Here is a 19,902-nt window from a genome sequence, read left to right as displayed (position 1 = left end):
TTCTGTGTTTGTTGTGTGCACATTTACTGTCTTTGTACCTAGAGCGTGTATTTCTTGAAGGTAACGTCTCATGTGTGTGTTCAGGCATTGAATGAGGTCTGATTGGAACGTCAGGGTCTCAGAAACACATTTTAACAACATACCACCCTCCTGCCATGTGCCTTGGGGAAGATAAAGGGACACAGTATCGCTCCCATTATCAGTTCTACAGGAACCCGGTACTGGAGCCAACTCCCAGATAGTTCAAAGGCAGCTCTTGAAACCGTAAGGTTGAATACAGTATTGCATGGAAACATTTTTAACACTCCCTGCTTCACAGGCACAGGGTACCGGTGTGATTTAACCTTGTTTTTAGATGACAGACTCATATTTGTGAGACTGAGTCATCTTTGTAATCCTAGACCTCAGAAGAGCGCCCCCCACGTGGGAGACACATGTGTTGGAATGATTTCTGATTTAAGTGTCGTTAAGACCTGCTACCGCGCCACCCGTGCTGCAAGATGTTAGACCGAACTTCCGCATTTTGACTTTCTTGGGGGTTTTCTGTTTGTGTGTTTGTTTGGTTTGTGGTTTTTTTCTTTCTGGCCAGTCTGTAATTTACCTCTTTTTTTTTTTTTTTTTAAGATTTATTTATTTGACACAGAGAGAGAGAGAGCACAAGCAGGGGGAGAGGCACAGGGAGAGGGAGAAGCAGGGAGCCTGATGTGGGACTCAATCCTGGGACCCTGGGATCCAGACCTGAGCCAAAGGCAGACGCTTAACCGACCAAGCCACCCAGGCGTCCCTGTAATTTACCTCTTATAAAAGTGAAATGTAGGGCGCCTGGGTGGCTCAGTGGGTTAAGCCTCTGCCTTCGGCTCAGGTCATGATCTCAGTGTCCTGGGATTGAGCCCCGCATCAGGCTCTCTGCTCAGCGGGGAGCCTGCTTCCCCCTGCCCCTTTCTCTGCCTGCCTCTCCCCATACTTGTGATATCTCTCTCTCTCTCTCTGTGTCAAGTAAATAAATAAATAAATAAAATCTTAAAAAAGTGAAATGCAGACTGTGTAACTTCGTGACAGCCTGTGATCTCATTTCTGAACAGAACAGTGGTGAGGTACATAGAAAAATTCATTGAGGTAGATCGTGGTGGCTCGTCTACTTGTCTGTATACAAGTTAAATGCAATAAAATGTGAAATCGAGATTGCCTGGCTTTAGTTTCCTCACCCTTACAGAGACCCCTGTGCTTCTTGCCTCCCATTGCCTTTCTGCCTGCAGCAGCACAGGGAGGCTGTCCGGGAGCATGTGCCACGGTGGGGAGGCCCGGAGCCGGCCAGGGTTCTCGGGGGACCTGAGCTGCCCGGACGAGACAGAGCTAGGGTCTGAAGCCCCGATGGTCAGCGAGGGATGGACAGACACTTACTTGGGTCTCAGGCTCAGCGTCAGCTCAGAAGTGAGGCAGGCGCCCTGCTTCCGGTGAATGGGGGGCAGAGCCTTTCGCCTTTTGTCCTTTCTCTGCCCCTCCCCCCAGTGGGAGGCGTGATCCGTGACCATGACTCTGGGGAGGCTGCGGGGGAGCAGCTCGGACGTGGTTCTGACCACTTACCTTCTTCGGGCCGGCCTGCGTTTCCTTGTTCAAGTGTTCAGAGTCCGGTGGTCTCTCGAGAGCTTTCTGGTGGCAGCTGCCCAGGGTTCCCGCCTGTGTGAGCACAGCTGTTGTCTCTGCGGAAGCGGGCCCTGGCGCTGGACACCATCAGTCCCCAGTGTCTGGGGACGTGGTCCCCCAGCTCCCCTTGAATAGAAGGCCTGCATCACGGGGCCATGGGCTGCCCTCTCCCAGATGCCTCGGGCCCACCTGCCACCACCCTGGGGTGAGGGGGACAGTTTTGCGCGCTCTTCTCAGAAGTCGTTCTTAAGGAACTTAAACCCCCAAATCAAAAGTGCGCTTGGTATCCATTCTGAATAGTGATTATTGTGCTGATCAGGAAAGGTTTGTGTGTTCTGGACTAGTAGCTCGGAAAAACCCGGGGACCCACGTGTTCCTGGCTGCCTCAGTGGGTGGAGCACATGACTCTCGATCGCAGGGTTGTGAGTTCGAGCTGGCTATGGGGAGGACTTTAAAGCAAAACCTTAAAAAAAATAACAATTGAGGCTCTCCCCAAAGAGTTTCCGTGTGGGTTATGTTCATCAGTACTCACTGTATTCGAAACGATAGCCAAGTTAAAACGTCTTTACAAATACGCTTAAAATAGTAAACCATTGCTTTCTTTAAGTAAATGCATTTCAAACAAATGTATGACAAAGGTAACATAAGTAATAGATCTTTCATGAAAAAAAAAAAAACTGAAAATACCGAAGCAAAAAATTTAGAAAAGTTTTAACATTTTTGCAAATCTCTCTACCAACCACCTTTTCAGATCATCAAAGGCCCCTGCTCCAGGCGCTGTGTGGTTTCTGGCCGTCTGATCTGTTCAGGGGTTTTGGGTTTTCTTTTTTAACACTATTTTATTTTTCTTCTAGACTTACTCTGGACTCTTCTGCGTAGTCATAAATCCTTACAAGAATCTTCCGATCTACTCTGAGAACATCATTGAGATGTACCGAGGGAAGAAACGCCACGAGATGCCGCCACACATCTATGCAATCTCAGAATCTGCTTACAGGTGCATGCTACAGGGTAAGTGGGAGCCTCCGGGGCCCAGATGCGCACTTTCCGGAGGGCAGGTCGGTGTTTCCGTGTGTGTGTCCATCTGTTCTCCAAAGGGCTTTCAACTTAAAAATAAATAAATAAATAAAAGTGTAACAGATGTTTATTGTAGAAGAATTTTGAATTCTTAAGATTGGAACGGGCAGCATGGTCATTTTCTGGAGGAAGTTAGGATTGCCGCCGTCACTACGCCATGTTCGTCTTTCCACGAAGAAGCGTCTAGCTTTGGGTATATTTGCTCTCCAACCAGCGCAAGCCAGTGTGATTAGAGTCTCTTGCACTGGGAATTAGAACCCACAGGAAGAGCCACGGGAGGAATAACAGAAAAGGTAGAGGCTGCATTGGGGAAAGGAAGGTCATCAACTATTTCTGTCTTAAAACAGCGGAAGTTAGAAAGCACAGGGTAAGTCGGTTGTTCTCGACTGTTCCCCTTTGGATTTAGGATAAAATATGCATGGGAAGAGTCATTCATTTGCATCATGACTTTAGACGCAGTGTTTACGGGGGGACATTTTCCTGGAAGCCAGAACATTGCAGTTTCGAACACATTTCATATCGCTTGAAAAGACTGCATTAAACGTGGGCCTTCCTGGTGTCGTGTGAGTTCTCCTGTAGTAACGCTCCCTCTCCTTTCATCTTTTCAAAAAGAAACTTAATAAAGTGTGATAAGACCTATTGGTTCTTTATTCTTTTTTTTTTTTTTAAGATTTTTTAATTTATTCTTTTGAGAGAGATTGAGAGAGTGGGGTGAGGGGCACTGGGAGAAGCAGGCTCCCCACTGAGCAGGGAACCTGAAGTGGGGCCTCGATCCCAGGACCCAGGGATGGTGACCTGAGCCGAAGGCAGACGCTTCACCGACTGACCCACCCAGGCGTCCCAGATCTATTGGTTCTTACAAAATAGTTGGGTCATCTTCGGGAACGGGATCTGTTGCTTCCGCATGTCACCGTCTTGCGGGTGGCGGAGGCTGGATCTGAATTTGAAGGGCAGCGTGAGGGCGTTCACCAAGTGCACTGCCCATCCCCCACTGCTCGTTTGGCTCAGGTGTGCTTGAGACCAGATTCCCTGGCAAACGGGAAGTACTTCAAACCTAGGAGAGCGTCATCGATGGGTGAGGACAGGGGAATATCCAGAATCTGCTCAGGGTGACAAAAGATGACGTTTAATTGCCCTTTCTTAGCTTCAGGGCCAGAGAGTCCTGAGAAAGGCCCACAGCCGTGGGGAGTTGCTGATCGTGGAGAGAGGACGGTCAGCTGCTTTGCTCTCGGTTCTGTGTCTGCGTGAAGAAGCAGCCTTATATACGCAGAAAAGCATTTGTAGGAATGAGCAACCTTGGCCTTACAGGGGAGAAGAAACTGGAGAAAGTATATTCCTTCTCTCATTGAGTCTGTATTTCCCATTGAAATGAGTCCATTCTCCCGGTCGGGATGGTTGACCCTCTCTGGTCCCTGAAGTGTTTATCAGGAAGGGGAGTTTCCAGAAGGCAGTGGGGGGTGGGGGGGTGGGGTCACGCGATAATTCTAACTTCTCGCAAGGCCAGGAAGTTTCAGGCTGTTAAGCTTCACATACCCACCAGGGAAGGTTCTAGAATCTATTGCGAACAGCCCAAGAACAACACGGAAATATGCCCCACATTCCTTTAGCTCAGCGGGAAGGGAAGTTATAGGGGACAGTGTTAAGAGAGAATCAGGACGTCCCCATGCCATTCCATGGTCTTCTGTGACATCCTCGTGGCTGTTTTGGAAAGGGTGCCCGGAGGTGCTGGTTGGTGATGGACGCCATCTAGTTTGTCAGGGTGTCCGCCGGCGGGATCCCATTGGGACATTTCTATCCGTAATATACTTGACACAGGACGCCTGCCCATAAAATGTATAGATGACGTGAAACTTCAGTGTAGTAAATACAGTTGATGAAAAGAAACAGAATTCTTCAAGTGATCTTGACAGGTTGAATAGGAAAATTGAATCTGACCAAATAGTTAAGAGTGATTAAATGTTAACGTCCCATTACTGGGTTGCCCGACCAGCCACATGCCTACAGAGCAAGGAGAGTGTAGCTTACCAGCATATCACATTATCACTGATACCATCATCAATGCCAGAATGAGCATTTACTGAATATTACTGTGTGCCGGGCCCTGGGCTAAATGTTTTAAGTGTATGATGTAATCTACAACAGCCATCGTCTAAAGTCAAAAGAATTGGCTGTCCCTACTTTACTGAGGCACAGAGAAGTTAAAAACTTGACCCAAGAAAATGTAGGTAGTAAGAGGTTATGAACTAGGATTCAAAACCAAGGCAGTGGGACATCTTCTTTTCCACCATAATAAAATTCCATATGAGAATTAAAAAGAGGCACCTGGGTGGCTCAGTGGGTTAAGCATCTGCCTTTGGCTTAGGTCATGATCTCAGGGTTCTGGGATCGAGTCCTGCATCAGGCTCCCTGCTCAGTGGGGAGTCTCCTTCTCCCTCTCCCGTATGTCCCTCCCTGCTTTTGCATATGCACTGTCTCTCTCTCAGATAAATAAATAAAATCTTTTAAAAAAAGGAATTAGTTGATAGCTTTGATTACATAATAGTTGAAAAGTGTGACACAAAATACAAACAAAAAACCCCCTTCTAAACAATTCCATCGCATTCCACTCTGTAGGTTGGGGCTACGGGCTGATGTCCTACATAACCCAGTTGGGTTGGGACACACGCTACATTCATCAAAGTATGGCTCACGGTACCTACCAAAGCTGCTCACGTAGGTTTCCAGTTACCAATGTGAGCAAAGCTGCTAACCAGGGGAGGATTCAGAGCATAGGGTCCCACCAGTCGGAGTTTGCTGCTTTAATGCACAAAAAAAGAAGAGAGCTTACCTTTTTCCCTAAGTTTGGATTCTCGGGGATTCCGTATTAATAAAATGCAGAGTGTGTCTGGCACATAGTAGGTGCTCAAGAAACAGTCATTGAATGAATAAATGAAAGTCGAGTTCTCGGACACAAAGTTGATGGCAGAAATCACAAACTCCTTTCTCATTAGATTTATACCTACGTAAAATAATACCTTAATGTAAGTCGGCGTTACATGTTTTTTAGGACTAAGTGGAACTTTAAACTTAAAAATTTCCAGTTGCGCACTGCTGATACATAGAAATATTTCTAAGTACATGTATTGGCTTTGTATCTTACAACCTGGCAAAACTCACTTATTCTCGAAGGTTTTCTGGGTCGAGTGTTTGGGATTTTCCGTGGAGACCATCGTGTCCTCTGCCAACAGAGACATCTCCATGTCCTTCCCATCTTACACTTTGGATGTTTTTCTGGCCTCGTGCTGTTGAATAGACGTGGGGACAGCAGACATCCTGAGCTCGTTCCTGGTCTCAGGGACGACATTCCGTTTTCCGCCTTTAAGGAGGGTGTTGCTGCTCTTAACCAGATTCGTGAAAGTCTCTTATATTCCTCGTTTGCTCAGGCGTTTTAAAATCTTGAATGGATATTGAGTTTTGTCCAATGTTTTTCTCTATCTGTTTGGATGACTAGGTGACATTCTTTAGCCTGTGGGTACAGTGAGTAAGAGTGCCTTTGGACACTGAACTAACCTTGCCTTGCGGGACAAATGCCACCCGTTAGTCCTGTGTCCCCCTCTGTATATTGCAGGAATGGATCTGCTAGCACGTTAAGAATTCTTGTGTCCTTGCCGATGACAGATATTTGCCATTTTTGTGTATTATCATGTCTCTGTAGTCACAGTGTCAGGGTGAGGCTTATCTCTGAGAATGGGTTGGGAGCTACTCCTTCCTCTTCAGTTTTCTGAAAAGTTTGATAAGATTTTTTCCTTAAATGTTTTGTTGAATTCACCAGTGAAGTATGTTTTCTTTGTGGGAAGGTTTTTAATTACACATCCTGTTGTTTTTTTTTAACTGAGGTATCATGGACATTTTATGAGTTCCACAGATTAAATTTCTTTAATAGATTTGGGGCCAATCAGGTTATTTCTTCTGGAATGAGCCTTAGCAGTTTTCATCTTTTTAAAAAGTTGTCCCTTTCATCCTGGTTGTCAGGCTGGGATTCGGGGTAGTTATTCTCAGATATTGGTAATTTGTGTCTTTTTCCTGATCCGTTTACCTAGAGGTTTATCAACTGATCAACTGATCACTTATCAACTGATTTTTCTCTAAGACCCAGAATTTAGTTCTTTTTTTTTTTTTTCTTTTTCCTGCTCCCCATTTCATTGATTTCTCTTCTTTCTCATTTCCTGGCTTCTATTTAATTTGAATTCCATTTGCTCTTTTCTGGTTTTTTAAGGTAGGAGCTGAGGTCATTGATTTGAAACTGTTTCCGCTGTTGACATAGGATTTAACTTTTAGCGTGGGTTTATGGAGGTCCTGCGTGTGGGATTCTTGGGGTTGCTTTGGAAAACACTAAGCTAGAAGAGTCTGTAATCTTCAGCAGGCCAGTTGCATTTTTGAAAGTGAAATTGTTCCTGTATATACCAGGGGGAGGCTTTGTTTCCATTTACAGGTTTTTAGAGGTCAAGGTCATTGTGCATTATTATAGTGCTTTCCTTGGCCCTTGAAGGATAACGAGGATTCATGATGCGGAAGAGAGGGATGGTGGGATCACAGTTGGAGAGAATCTTGGAGGTGATCAAGCCCATACCCTTATTGCACAGCTAGGGAAACTGAGGCCCGAAGCCGTACAAGACCAGACCGACAAACACAGAGAGTCGATAAGTGGGGCAGGCAGCGTTGTTCTGGTTTTTGTTGGGCCGTGGGGGTGAGAAGCGCGGGGAGTGAAGGATGCTGCAGAATTGAAGGGTGGGCTGTGGTTGTGCAGGTCTCCAGTTGGAAGGAAGAAAGCCATCTGAACTAATTAGGAGGCAATTAAATTTTGGTTAATTTGTATGCATTTTGATGTTTGTAGTATGAGAACCAGTTTGGAAAGGCCTTAAAAATCATGGCGTCGTGGAGTTCTATGGAAGTTGTTCAGGCAGACCTGGAGAATATAGGGGGCTTGGGGCTCATGTTCGCAGTGAATAAGCAAGGACCTGATAAAATCCCAGTATCTTAGGTCAAGGTGCTGATGCCAGCAGGTGTCGGCGCCACGTTTAGAGATGCAAGGTGAGTTTGCAGCAGATGGGGACCAGCACCCAGGGGTCCAGTGCCCTGTGCTCAGTCACCCTAATCAAGGCTAACTGTCACCGTGGGAATAAGGACAGAAGATAGCCTGACCTCGGGCAGCTCGTTCTAGGGGACAGGCAGCCGGTGGTATCGTCTAATTCCAGAACAGGGTTAAAAGAAGGACGCATTGAGGACCCAGAGGGAGAAGGTCTGGGAAGCTTCCCCAGCGCTCGCCCCTGGCAGCCGCCGGGCGTGGGCGGACTCCCCCACTGGCTCCAGGAACATTTCTCACCTGTTTAGCACACAGGCAGGCTCGGAAGTGATTGGAGGTCCCACGTTCCACACTGTGGCTTCGTCCGTGGGCCGGACGTGGGCTTGAATTTCATCTTTTCCTTTGAAAAAACCCAGCTGAAGACTCAAATCACACCTCACTTTAAAATCACGTTCAGTACCCCCGCCCCCCCGTGGCACGTTCTTTTGTCATTTTGGGGACGAATGCCACTTGGACTGGAGACGGCCGTTAGATCCACCAGTGTTTGTCCCCCTTCCACCTTCTCCACTTAGTGTGTGATGATTTTTTTTCCCCTCCTTTAAGGTCAAGTTAAATCCAGTTCCTCTCTGGTGGTGGGTGTTCTGGAAGCCTTTCTGAAAGACAGTGGTTTGCAAACCTGACCCTGCGTCAGAATCACCTGGGGGGTCCTCTTTATAGAGGGCGAGGGCGGGTCAGCCCCTGCTGGCCTGAAACTGATTCAGTGAGGGAGGGGCCGGGGTCCACGGAGCTAGGCTTGCGCATCAGGCTTGATGAGGGTATAAAGCCCCCGAAGCTGGGGCCACTGTTTACCCCCCGAGCACCTGGCATTACCACGAGCCAGAGACTGGCTTCAGGGCTCTGGAAGGGGCAGGGAAGCTTTACGGGAGAGACGGAGTCCCCAACGCAATGTGGGCCACGTCTGCAACTTTGTTATATCAGGTCTTTAAAAAAACCAGGCAAATGGTCACTTTGTTTTTTTGTGTTCTTTTTTGTTTTCTAGATCGCGAAGACCAGTCAATTCTTTGCACGTAAGTAAATATTGAACGTTCCGACTTGTTTGTGATTCTGTTGGAAACTAAAGCAATTATTTCTTGGTTGTTTGCTTTTTTTTTTTTTTTTTTTGGTCTGGGTGAGGGGGAGAGTAGAGCAGTAATTTTAAGAACTTGATGTAAACTTTACAGTGACCATTTTAAGACTGAGATGGTATAGGTTGTTTAAATCCGGGGTCGCTGTTTGGTGGTCACACCGGGCGTCTCCCACTTTTTGCAGTGTTTATCTGGGAAACTTACGTTTCTAGTTTCCGCGTGCACCTGGTGGGCTCCTGGACATGTCGGCAGTGTGTCCATGTTACCCACGGTCACGTGCCTCGTGTGCTGGATGCTCGAGCGCCAGAAGTGAATGAAGCCTTACCCACGGCAGGACGCCATTAGATTGGCTTAGAAAAGGATGGTTAGTTAGAAAGACCAGCCTGGTTTCAGTGTAGGCAGGAAAGGCATCGGAAGACTGATCGGGAGGCTGGCGGTCGGCGCAGGCAAAAGCTGGAGGTGTGACAGTGCCAAGTGTGCAGGGGAGTCACTGGAGGGGCTGGGGTGTCTGTCTAGCGGCCTGTAGGGCAAGTGCAGGCCCTGAGTGGAGGCAGTGGGTGTGGAGGAGGACCTGGCTGCGGTGCGCGTGGCCTCTTCCACTACCCGCCTGGATGTGGAGCTCAGGAGAGGGCTGCCCCAGGTGCAGGCCTGTGAGAGGGGCTGCCTCCTGAGGAGGGGAGAGAGAAGGCCGAGTGTGGAGCCCCGAGGAAAGGCAGGAGTCAGGCAGAGGTCAGGGAGGCTGAGGAGGCAGGAGGGTGTGTGTCCGTGGCTATGGCCAGTACAGAAGCCTGGAGACAGGGCGAGCCCCACAGAGACAGGGGCCCTGGGTGTGTCCGTCCAGCACTCAGGGACTGAGATGGAGGCAGAGGCCAGATTACACTCAAGAAAGGATGGGAGAGTGGAAAAGTTAAAATCCCAAAGCGCAGGTGTAGGCCTGCTGCTCTCAAACAGCGGGGGAGAGTGAAGGGCAGTGGTTGGAGACTGACCGAATCTTGCTATCCGTGGCCGAGCGTTTACCGTGGGCGAGTTTGAATGAGGGGCTGGAACCTTCTGGTCTCTCACTTCTCTTTTCCCTGATGTCGCAGCTCCGGTATCTGATATAAGCCGGGGGCGGAGGGGGGCTGGTGAAGAGGTGGAGATGGTGGGCATTCTTCTTGTTGCGCACGTTTTCTCCCAGCCTTGTGCAGCCTCTGGGGTTGTGCAAGTGAGCCTTTCCGGAACAGCCAACCAGCCTGGCACATCATGGCTTAAAATACTCTTCCCGGCAACTGGGTCGTCTCAGCTGGTGTTTCCACCATCTGGGGCTGCTCCTGTCTCTGCTATGGGTTCTGGAGGGGGTGCAGACTGCTGGCTGGGGGTGGGGAGCTTGCCTTCACCTCTGCATATCTTCGTGCTCTCCAGCCCGCGGTGCCAGGCTCTGTACCCCAGGGGCAAGGTTGCAGGAGCAGTGAGACAGTGAGCCCTGGTGCATGAGCCTCGTTCAAGTTCCTGCTCCTGTCGCCTTTGCGGTCTTCCCAGCCCCAAGCAAGACACAGGGCCAAGGCAGGGGGAGCAGATAGAGCGAGAGTGGAGATGGTTGGGACCATCGCTGTGGTCCATCCTCCGCGGGAGAGCAGCGGAGTGGAACCAGATCCCGTCCATCAAAAGGTGGAGCGGTTGCAGCAAGTGGGGGACAGCAGAGCGAGGGAACGGAGAACATGGGGCGGAGAAGCTGTCCGGTGCGGTATGGGCAGAGGGGAGCGCACTGTTGGGAGGGAGTAGATGGTTTGGGACAGCGTAGGGGTCTCAATGGAGTAGAACCAATGATGCTGGGGATCCTAAAGACAGAGCAGGAGGAGTGAGCAGGGAGGCGTTGAGGGTGGGAGGACTCACTGGAATTGCTGCACTGAGGGCGGGGTCTGGGATATGTCCCTCACCTGCGGAGAGGAGGGGCTCAGCCGCTCATGCGCACATGCACACACGCGCACACAGACGAGTGCTGAAGCATCATCAGCCCTTCCTAAGGCTAAAGGATTTCACCTAGTGGAGCGTCCTTCGTTCCAAGATCATATCCTTTCCACTCTTTTGGAATAAAATGTGCTTAATTTTTGGAAACAAGAGGAGAGGTTTTGTTCTTAATGATCTCCCTGGGAGAGAATAATCCAGAAGTCAGGACCACTGGAGAGGAGGGGTGGGGCGGGCTGGGGGCTCTTCTCCATGCCAGGGTCTGCAGACACCGTAAGGGCGAGCGAGCAGGACGCCAGGCTCAGGTCTGGGGGCACCGCGGAGGGGAGAGAGGGGATGGTCCTCACCTGGAAGGGGGGGGTCTGTGGACTGCTCAGTGAAGAGGGGGTAGGTGTGGGGGACTTTGCTCCCTCTGGAAGGGGAGTCCGGGGTGTGCAGAGGAAACGGGGGTGTGGTTCGGGATCAGGAGAGAGGACAACGTGGGAGCAGACTGTGAGAATGCCAAACGACCTGCAAGCCGATGTCTTGGGCACCAAGCGGGGTTGAGCATGGCAGGCCGTGAGCCCGGAGGATTCCCAGGAGTCCAGGGTGTGGTGGGGGGCTTGGGCCTCTGTGGGCAGCGGCTGTGCCTGGTACTTCCGGGTCCCGGTGCATTGCTAGCTCAGGTGGGCAGGCTTGCAGCCGGATGAGTTTCTAGACCCTGATTCTTCTCACTCTCCCTGATGGCTTCCTGAAGAATCCGTGTTCTGGGTGGACAAGGGAGGTGCCCTGAAGCCTGCAGGCATGGAGGACATCAGGTGAGGAGTGGCATCAGGCAGTTTTCAAGGATTTGGGTGCAAGCGCAGCATACGGTGTGAAGTAAGGAACACATGTCAGCTTGAACTCAGCATGCGGAAAAATTAACCTACATTGCCACGCATCACCCAGTTTCCTGATTTCTGCCGTCTGCTCCTGTGTTTCAGGACTCCAGCCCCAGCATCTCACTGTGTCCTCTGACCCCTCTGTCTGCAGGCCCCCGTTTCTGGCACCCTGTCGGACATTTCTATCTGGTCCTAGCCGGTCCCACAGCTCTGTTCTGGCTGGCTTTATGGGTCCCGGCTGGCTTCGTGCCTTTACCCTCATCTTCCCTCCGGGGACTGAAATCTCCTCAAATTGAGTCCCCCCTATATGACAGGTTCCAACACACATTGATTTTTGTTCTCCCCGACCCTCTTTTATATCCACTGCCGTCCTTGGTTCCGTGTTTGGGTCGCCCAGACCATGCTTTACAACTAGGCGGAAGGGTGGGGACTGTGACTTACCTCGACTGGTCTTAATAACCTCGGAGACCCCGGCACCCTGCTCTGAACAGGGAACATATTTCAGAAACAGATAAAAGGGCAAACAAATGCACGAATCTCAATGAGGTAGGAACCAAGACAACAGGCTGAAGTATAGATTACTGGTGATACTGTATGTTTTCAAGGGAAAACCTTCCTGATACCATTTTTAAAAGGCATTTTGAGTTTGAAACTTAAAAGCTACACAGAAATAGAATGGTACGTGGGCCGCGTATGCCCATCACCCAGCTTCTGTGATTTCAATTTTTTTTTACCACGTTTTCTTCATTTTTAGCCTTCTAAAAACTTTTGCTGATGCATTTCCCCACATTTTTATTTTTAAAAAATTCAAACCTACTTTAGGTTGACAAAATGATACTTTAAATGGCTGCATACCCTTCACCTTGTCAGTTTTCTATGCGCAAAAGCTTTTTTTTTTTTTTTTTTTTTTTTTTTAAACCATTTGCATCTGGATTGCAGACTTCCTGACACCCTGGGATTCTTCAAGTGACTTCCCAGGACAAGGGCGTCCCCACGTAACTGCGGGCTGTCCTCACGCTGAGAAGGTCCACATCGGTTCTATAGTGTCTGATGTAGGATCCAATTTCCAGTAGTTTTTTCTAACTTTTTTTTTTAAAAGATTTTATTTATTTATTTGACAGAGATCACAAGTAGGCAGAGAGGCAGGCAGAGAAAGAGGGGGAAGCAGGCTCCCCGCTGAGCAGAGAGCCCGATGCAGGGCTTGATCCCAGGACCCTGAGATCATGACCCGAGCCGAAGGCCGAGGCTTAACCCACCGAGCCACCCAGGCGCCCCTCTAACATATTTTTTGTCGTTTTTAAAATCCACGATCCTTGCCTTAGGTCTCTTCATTTCAATTCTGTATTCTAGAGTAGTCTTTAACTTTTTGCTTTCTTTTGTTGTTTATCTCATTGGCTGGTGTTCTTCAAACAAGTTATTGGGGCACCTGGGAAGCTCAGTCGTTAAGCGTCTGCTTTCGGCTCAGGTCATGATGCCAGGATCCTGGATGGAGCCCCACATCAGGCTCCCTGCTCAGCCGGGAGCCTGTTTCTCCCTCTCCCACTCCCCCTGCTTATGTTCTTCTGTCAATTAAATAAAATCTTAAAAAAAAAAAAAAAAGTTTAGAACCTGATCTGCAAGTGTCTTTTTTTTTTTTTTTAAATATTTTATTTATTTATTTGACAGAGAGAGATCACAAGTAGATGGGAGAGGCAGGCAGAGAGAGAGAGAGGGGAGGGGTGGGAAGCAGGCTCCCTGCTGAGCAGAGAGCCCGATGTGGGACTCGATCCCAGGGCCCTGAGATCATGACCTGAGCCGAAGGCAGCGGCTTAACCCACTGAGCCACCTAGGTGCCCCATGATCTGCAAGTGTCTTAAAGATTATGCATTGTGATGCAGTTTTGACCCGGCCCACCCAGGGCCTACTCCTACACAAAGTGCTCATGCTGTGGACCCCAGCCTTGAGCTTATGGGGTCCCGGGCCACCCGCACTTCTGACCAGCCAGCTATGTATTTGGGGGTCACTGCCCTGTTGGGTTTGATAATTCACGAGGATAACGAATCAGATCCAGCCAGAAGCAGAGACAGCGAGGGTGAGGCCTGGGAGCGTCCCCATTGTAAACCTTCCATATCCTCTGGACACTTCCCCGCCCAGCACATGGATGTTTATCCCCAGCCAGGAAGCTCCCCCGAGCTTCAGAGTCTAGAGTCTTTTAGGGGTTTTGATCAAGCAGGAATGAATGATTGAATCATGGGCCGTGGGTTTCAATTCCGTCTCCAGCCCCTCTCCCCTCCTGGGATATTGGGGTGATTTCCTTGACTCAGTGCCCAAACCTCTGATCACTGGACTGGTCTTCCAGTGTGGCCAGTGCCCATCCTGGAACTATCTAGGGGCCTGTCGTGAGTCCCCTCGTTGGCACAAGCTCTCAGGGCCCCCCATAAATGACAGAGACTTTCCGAGGACTTAGAGGCTCCCTCCCAGGAACCAGGGATGAAGACGACCCACGTCCTTCATCGTGCACTATCGGTTAATCGTCACATGGAAATCTAGGCATTGGGACTCTTCGTGAAATGGATAAACGAGCTACGTTCTGCTCATGAGTGAGGGCAAAAGAGAATGTGTGTGTTGCCAGTCTGTGCTGTCTGGCGACAATACCCCACATCCCCACATCCAGTAATCTGGGAGCCAGGGGCAGGACGCGGACCTCTGCAGACCCCTCCTCCCTGAGCAGGTGGTTTTGGAGCTTGGGTGACTATCTAGCTATTGATGTATCTATTTATTTATTTAAGAGAGCGCAGGAGTGTGCGTGTTGAGTATGAGTAGCGGAGGGGGCAGATGGAGGGGGAAAGAGAGCATCTCCCGCAGACTCTGCACTGAGCATGGAGCCTGGTGCGGGGCTGGAACCCACAACCCCGAGATCTTGACCTGAGCTGAAATCAACTGTCAAGATACTCAGCCAACTGAGCCACCCAGGTGCCCTGGGGTGACTATTTTTGTTGAGGACTTTTTGTAAATGTTGGGATGCAGGAAACACTCAGGGAGGGAATGAGTGCTGTTGATAGAATGAAAGGTTAGATAGAGAATGCTAATCTACTTTTGTCACCAGAAGTGACCTCTGCAGGCATTTGTAATTAGGGTAATTTTAGGCTCCTTTGTCCTTAATTAATAGGGTCGGATTTCTGAAGTGAATCTTGGTAGAGTCCGCTTCTGTCTTCTTGAGCACAAAGTCGCAGTCAGCAAGTACCTTCTCTTTCCTTCCGTTTAACTTGTCCGGGCATCTGATTGTGGATATTTCCAAGCATAAAGCACAGTTGAAAGAATTTTGAGTCAAGACTCATATATCCCTCCAGCTAGATTCTACCATTAATATTTCACTGGATTTGCTGTCTGATATATTGCCGTGTTCCTCCTCTGTCCATCCGTCAATCCATTTTATTGTTCATGCTGGGAAGAAATTTTTTCCTTTTCCACCTTGCGTCCTGCACCTGGGGCTTTGCAAATTAACTGGCTGTAGAGTAATAGGAGAAACGACTACGATTATCTGCGCACACACGGGAGTACTCCGTGAGGAGCATTTGCTGAGTATCCAGAAATAAAAGGCTTCTATGCTAAGCTTGACCAAAAAGAAAGAGTAGGGCTTCAAGGAGAAAGCGTGGAGGGTTCTGTCGGGCTGTACCATGCTGATAGATGGCTGACTTTGTAGTTACTGGGTCTGTCTTTTCCCAGTCAGGACACTCCCTGGGATGAATGTCCGCTATATTTTCAGGAGGCTGTGCTTAAGGTTAGGTAATGTTTCCTTCCGTGGCTGCGGATTGATATTTTCAGTTTAAAGTAATTTTTATACCACTTTGATCAGCTGTCAATCCCTTCACTTGATTTATTTCAAGTTCAGGTTTATTGAACTTTATTTCAAGTTCAATTACAGACTTTGGTGCCCTTCCCCTTAAGCACCTCAGTGTACATTACATTAACTGAAGTCCAGTATTTACATCTTTCTCTTTGTAGCTAAAACTTGTGTATAATGAACTACGCAAATCTTAAATACATGTCTGCAGGGCTGTTTGTGTAACCGGAACCTCTGTCACGATGGGGAACATTACGGTCACCCTGGGAGAAAGTTCCCCAGCAGATCTTTTGGCCTCGGCACTCTTTCTTAATTCTTGGATGCTCCTGGTTATGATATTTAATAACATTTTTCTTGTTCATATCTATTAGAAGCTACACTGTGACTTGAGAAGTAGGAAAATGTGAAACAATGTATCTTAGATTTGAGAGAATAGGATTCATTCTGTGGTGTCTTTGAGTAGCCACCAAAGAAGTCCAAGAATGTTATAACTGGGATCTCTTCAACTTTAGCCAACACACAGCCAAGCTGCTTAACTTTCCTGTGTGACATTAACTATTTACTCAATTTTACATAGTAGTTATTTTCTATTAATAGTATTCTTTGTGATACTATTACATAGTGTGATACTATTACATAGTATCACAAAGAAAAATACATATGGAGGCAACAGTTTTTTTTTAAGATTTATTAATTTATTTTGGAGAGAGTGTAAACGGGGCGGGGCAGGGCACAGGGGGAGAGAATCTCACCAGACTCCATGCTGAGTGTAGAGCCCGACACAGGGCTTGATCTCACAACCCTGAGATCACGACCTGAGCTGAAACCAAGAGTCGGATATGCTACCGAGTACTCGCTTCAGCAGCACATATACTAAAACTGGACACTCCACTGACAGCAGCCCAGGCTCCCCAGAAGCAGTGTTTTAAAAAAAAAAAAAAAAAAAAAAAAAAAAAATATATATATATATATATATATATATATATATATATATATATGACACTATTTTAATCACTTACTCTTTACTTTTCCTCCAAAACGATGAACATCTTCATTTCCCCTCTGGCCTCCTCTGCCTGCTACTGCCCACCCAGCTTTTCCCTCTGCAGACCCAGGCCGGGCAGTGTGGGCCCCCACTTATGGGTCCAGCCCCCTGCAGAGTCCTTGACCTCATGTGTTGCCAGAGCCTCTGGTGAGGACATGCAGGGTTTTTCTACACTTAATCCCATGTCATGGGCAGTGAAATCTTATTAAGAATGTATCCTTATGTTGAATTTCCTCTCATTAGAATTGAAATTTACAGAGCAGTCACCCTGGTTAGGAAATGATTCTGTTCTCTAAGCTCCCTTTTTAAAGAATAATCTGTTTACATTTATGACTTTCTAACTGCCGGTTAATGCAAGTCTTTCTCCTTTTAAGTGCATTTAATCATGTAACAGTTGTAAAACAGTGGTTGCCTCACATCAGCCTTCTGTCGGGACATGACGAGATTTTTTTTCTTCAGGAATTTTATCCTATAGAAATCCATTAATTTTAGTGCTGACTGAACTCGCCTGGATTTAGAACCGTTTGCTTTTTTTTTTTTTTTTTTTAAGATTTTATTTATTTATTTGACAGAAACACAGTGAAAGCGGAAACACAAGCAGGGGGAGTGGGAGAGAGGGAAGCAGGCTTCCCTGCTGAGCAGGGAGCCGGATGCGGGGCTTGATCCCAGGACCCCGGGATCATGACTTGAGCCACCCAGGCGCCCCAAAACTAAGCATATTCTTACCATGACCCACCAGTCACACTCCGTAGTATTTACCTACTGGGGTTCAACTTAACGCCGACATGAAGACCTGCTTTGTACACGATTACCCAAACTAGGAGGCAACCAGGATATCCTTCCGGAGGGTGCATAGATAAGCGCTGGTATGTCCAGACGATGGAGTCTTGCTGGGCCCTGAAAACAGTCGAGCTCTCAAGTCATGAAAAGACCCGGAGGATCGCTCAAGGCACACGAGCACGTGAAAGGAGCCCATCTGAGAAGGTTCCAAACTGTCTGACTCCAGCCGTAGAGACAGGGAGCGCAGGGGGTGTGGGAGGTAGGGGAGATGAGCCAGCAGAGGGCAGAAGACTTTAGGGCACTGAAACTATCCCATATGGTGTTATATTTACGCGCCGTTATGTGTTTGTGTTTGTCTAAACCCACAGAACGAACCACACCCGGAGTGAAGCCTAATCAAACTTTGGGTGATCATGACGTAGGGTCCTTGGTAAAAAATGTCCCATTTTAATGATGTTGATAATGAAGGAGACTGTGCCTGTGCCGGCACAGAGAGTAGTTGGGAAACCTCTGCGTTCCTCTCCATCTCTAAAACTGCCTTCAAAAAAAAAAATACTTAAAACACACATCTAAGGCAATAGTGTGGTGTAGGCAAAAAGGCGTCATGGGGTCAGGTAGATGTCTGGTGTTTTCTCGTCCACCCCGAGCTAGCTCCGTGACTCCGGGCCAGACTGTCAGCTTCTCTGGACCACTGTTTGCTTTTCAGATGGTCCTTGCTTTAGAAGTGCTCAAGTCTTAAAACTGGGGGAGCTTTTGGATTCTGGTAGGTGTATCTGAATGATAGCTGAGTTACAGGGGAGAAAGAAGTATTCAGATCAGCCGGGGAAGAGAAGTTTAAAATGTTCTTGGCAAATGTGCCAGGAAAGGGACTCAGCTCTTTGCAAGCATTCCCTCCGTGAATCTTTGCGGTCGTCCTGTTTTCCTGGTAGCCAAGGCTGACCCTAGTGTTCGTGGGATGGAGGACCGACCCCAGGCCCGTCTTGACCACAGAACCTCAGCTCTTGCGAATAAACTGCTTTCTAACAGAGTTTTGAAACTGTCGGCAGTTGTCAGCTAATGTCACGTGTGGCTAGTGTTCAAACAGAGGTCATCTGAAGAGAGACCTTGGGGCAGAGGGCGTTTTTGAAACTAGACTGAAATTGATGTATCCGTAGAAGAAGAAAAGAAGCCATTCAGATCTGGGTGAGGAGTTTCTCATTGGGGAAGGGTATCCAGGGTCCAGAAGGGACTCCAGGAAAGATCCCAGAATCAATCACCCGTCAACGCTCTTCCTCCCCCCTTCTTAGCGCTATTGGTTTTTACGTTGTGTTTTGGATTGTGCACGTCTTTACAAAGCCACCGAGGGCCAAAGACCTCTCTAGAGAACCAGAACACCTCCAGGCCAGAAAACCCTGACCTTCTGTGTCCTGCACGAGACGCAGGCTGCTCGCTGTCCCTCCTCGATGACCTCACACTGGCAGCACGTGGACCAGCACGGACGGAGCAGCCTTCCCATGCAGAGCGCCTCCATCCGTGGGTCTGGTCTCCTCGGTAGAAACCAGATCAGATCCCTTTGTCCTCCTGGCTTCAAGGTCTTGTTCTGTCGCTCTGCTCTCTGAGGATTCTCCTGACCCACTTCCTCGGTGAGACCCCTGCCGAGCTTTCCGATGGGCTCCCTCCCGTCTTTACTTCTGTCCAAGCTGCTTTGATTTCTCTGCCTCTGTCTGGGACAGATGTGCTGTTGCCCTTTTAAAAAATTATTTCCGAGATTTCTAATTCTATGCCTTTGATCCTACCACCTCTTTCATAGACACGTTGGGGATTAGCTTTTTTTTTTTTTTTTTTCTTTTTTACTGCTGTTAATACCTCCATCCTCCTCATACCTACTTATTAGCGTTATTGCCATTCGCCAAGAGCCTTCTGGATGGGGGCAGAGCTAGGCTCCTTACAGGCATGCTCCCAGGCCTGTGAAGTACTTAGTCTCTCACTGAAAGGAGTATAAACTGAAGCCTGGAGAGCTGAGTCACTCACCCAAAGCCCAGAGCTAGAGAGAGATGGACGGGATTTCAATCTAAGCAGGTCATCTGGACACCATAACCCACATTCTTCTTTTTTAAAAGAGTTTATTTATTTGACAGAGAGAGCGACACAGCGACAGAGGGAACACAAGCAGGGGGAGTGGGAGAGGGAGAAGCAGACTCCCTGTCAAGCAGGGAGCCTGATGCGGGGCTCGATCCCAGGACCCTGGGATCATGACCTGAGCAGAAGGCAGATGCTTAACTCACTGAGCCACCCAGGCACCCCCTACCCCATAACCCACTTTCTTAACCATTAATGCAAGCGCTATGGATTTGTAAAATAATTCGGGGCTTGGTAACCTAAGGTGCCCCCTCCCTAAGTGGTAGGCGAGCAGGTGAGTGGACAGTAACTGGGCAGTGATGATGGGCCTCAGACAGCCCGTGTTCTTTCTTCACCACGGGCTCCTGTGTTAGAAGCTACTGGCCACATTTTAAGACGGGTTATGTGCGGCTCCCCATCTCCCCTCTCGGGAGCTTGCTAGTAAC

The 19,902-nt window shown here is 48.5% G+C and overlaps 1 protein-coding gene across 8 annotated transcripts in view; it reads left to right on the top strand.

The window, feature by feature from the left end:
• MYH10 (myosin heavy chain 10) overlaps nucleotides 1-19,902 on the top strand; it is a 119,515-nt gene that overhangs the window by 19,247 nt on the left and 80,366 nt on the right. For all 8 annotated transcript variants that reach the window (XM_032840005.1, XM_032840002.1, XM_032840003.1 and 5 more), the window contains 2 exons: nucleotides 2,499-2,655; nucleotides 8,823-8,850. In XM_032840005.1, the coding sequence (XP_032695896.1) occupies nucleotides 2,499-2,655; nucleotides 8,823-8,850 (185 nt within the window). The remainder of the gene's footprint in view (nucleotides 1-2,498; nucleotides 2,656-8,822; nucleotides 8,851-19,902) is intronic.

Source organism: Lontra canadensis, unplaced genomic scaffold (assembly GCF_010015895.1).
Source record: "Lontra canadensis isolate GAN:19392208 unplaced genomic scaffold, GSC_riverotter_1.0 scaffold110, whole genome shotgun sequence".
Taxonomy (NCBI): Eukaryota; Metazoa; Chordata; class Mammalia; order Carnivora; family Mustelidae; genus Lontra; species Lontra canadensis.
The sequence above is the reverse complement of the archived record's forward strand: the minus strand, read 5'-3'. Positions and strand labels throughout refer to the sequence as shown.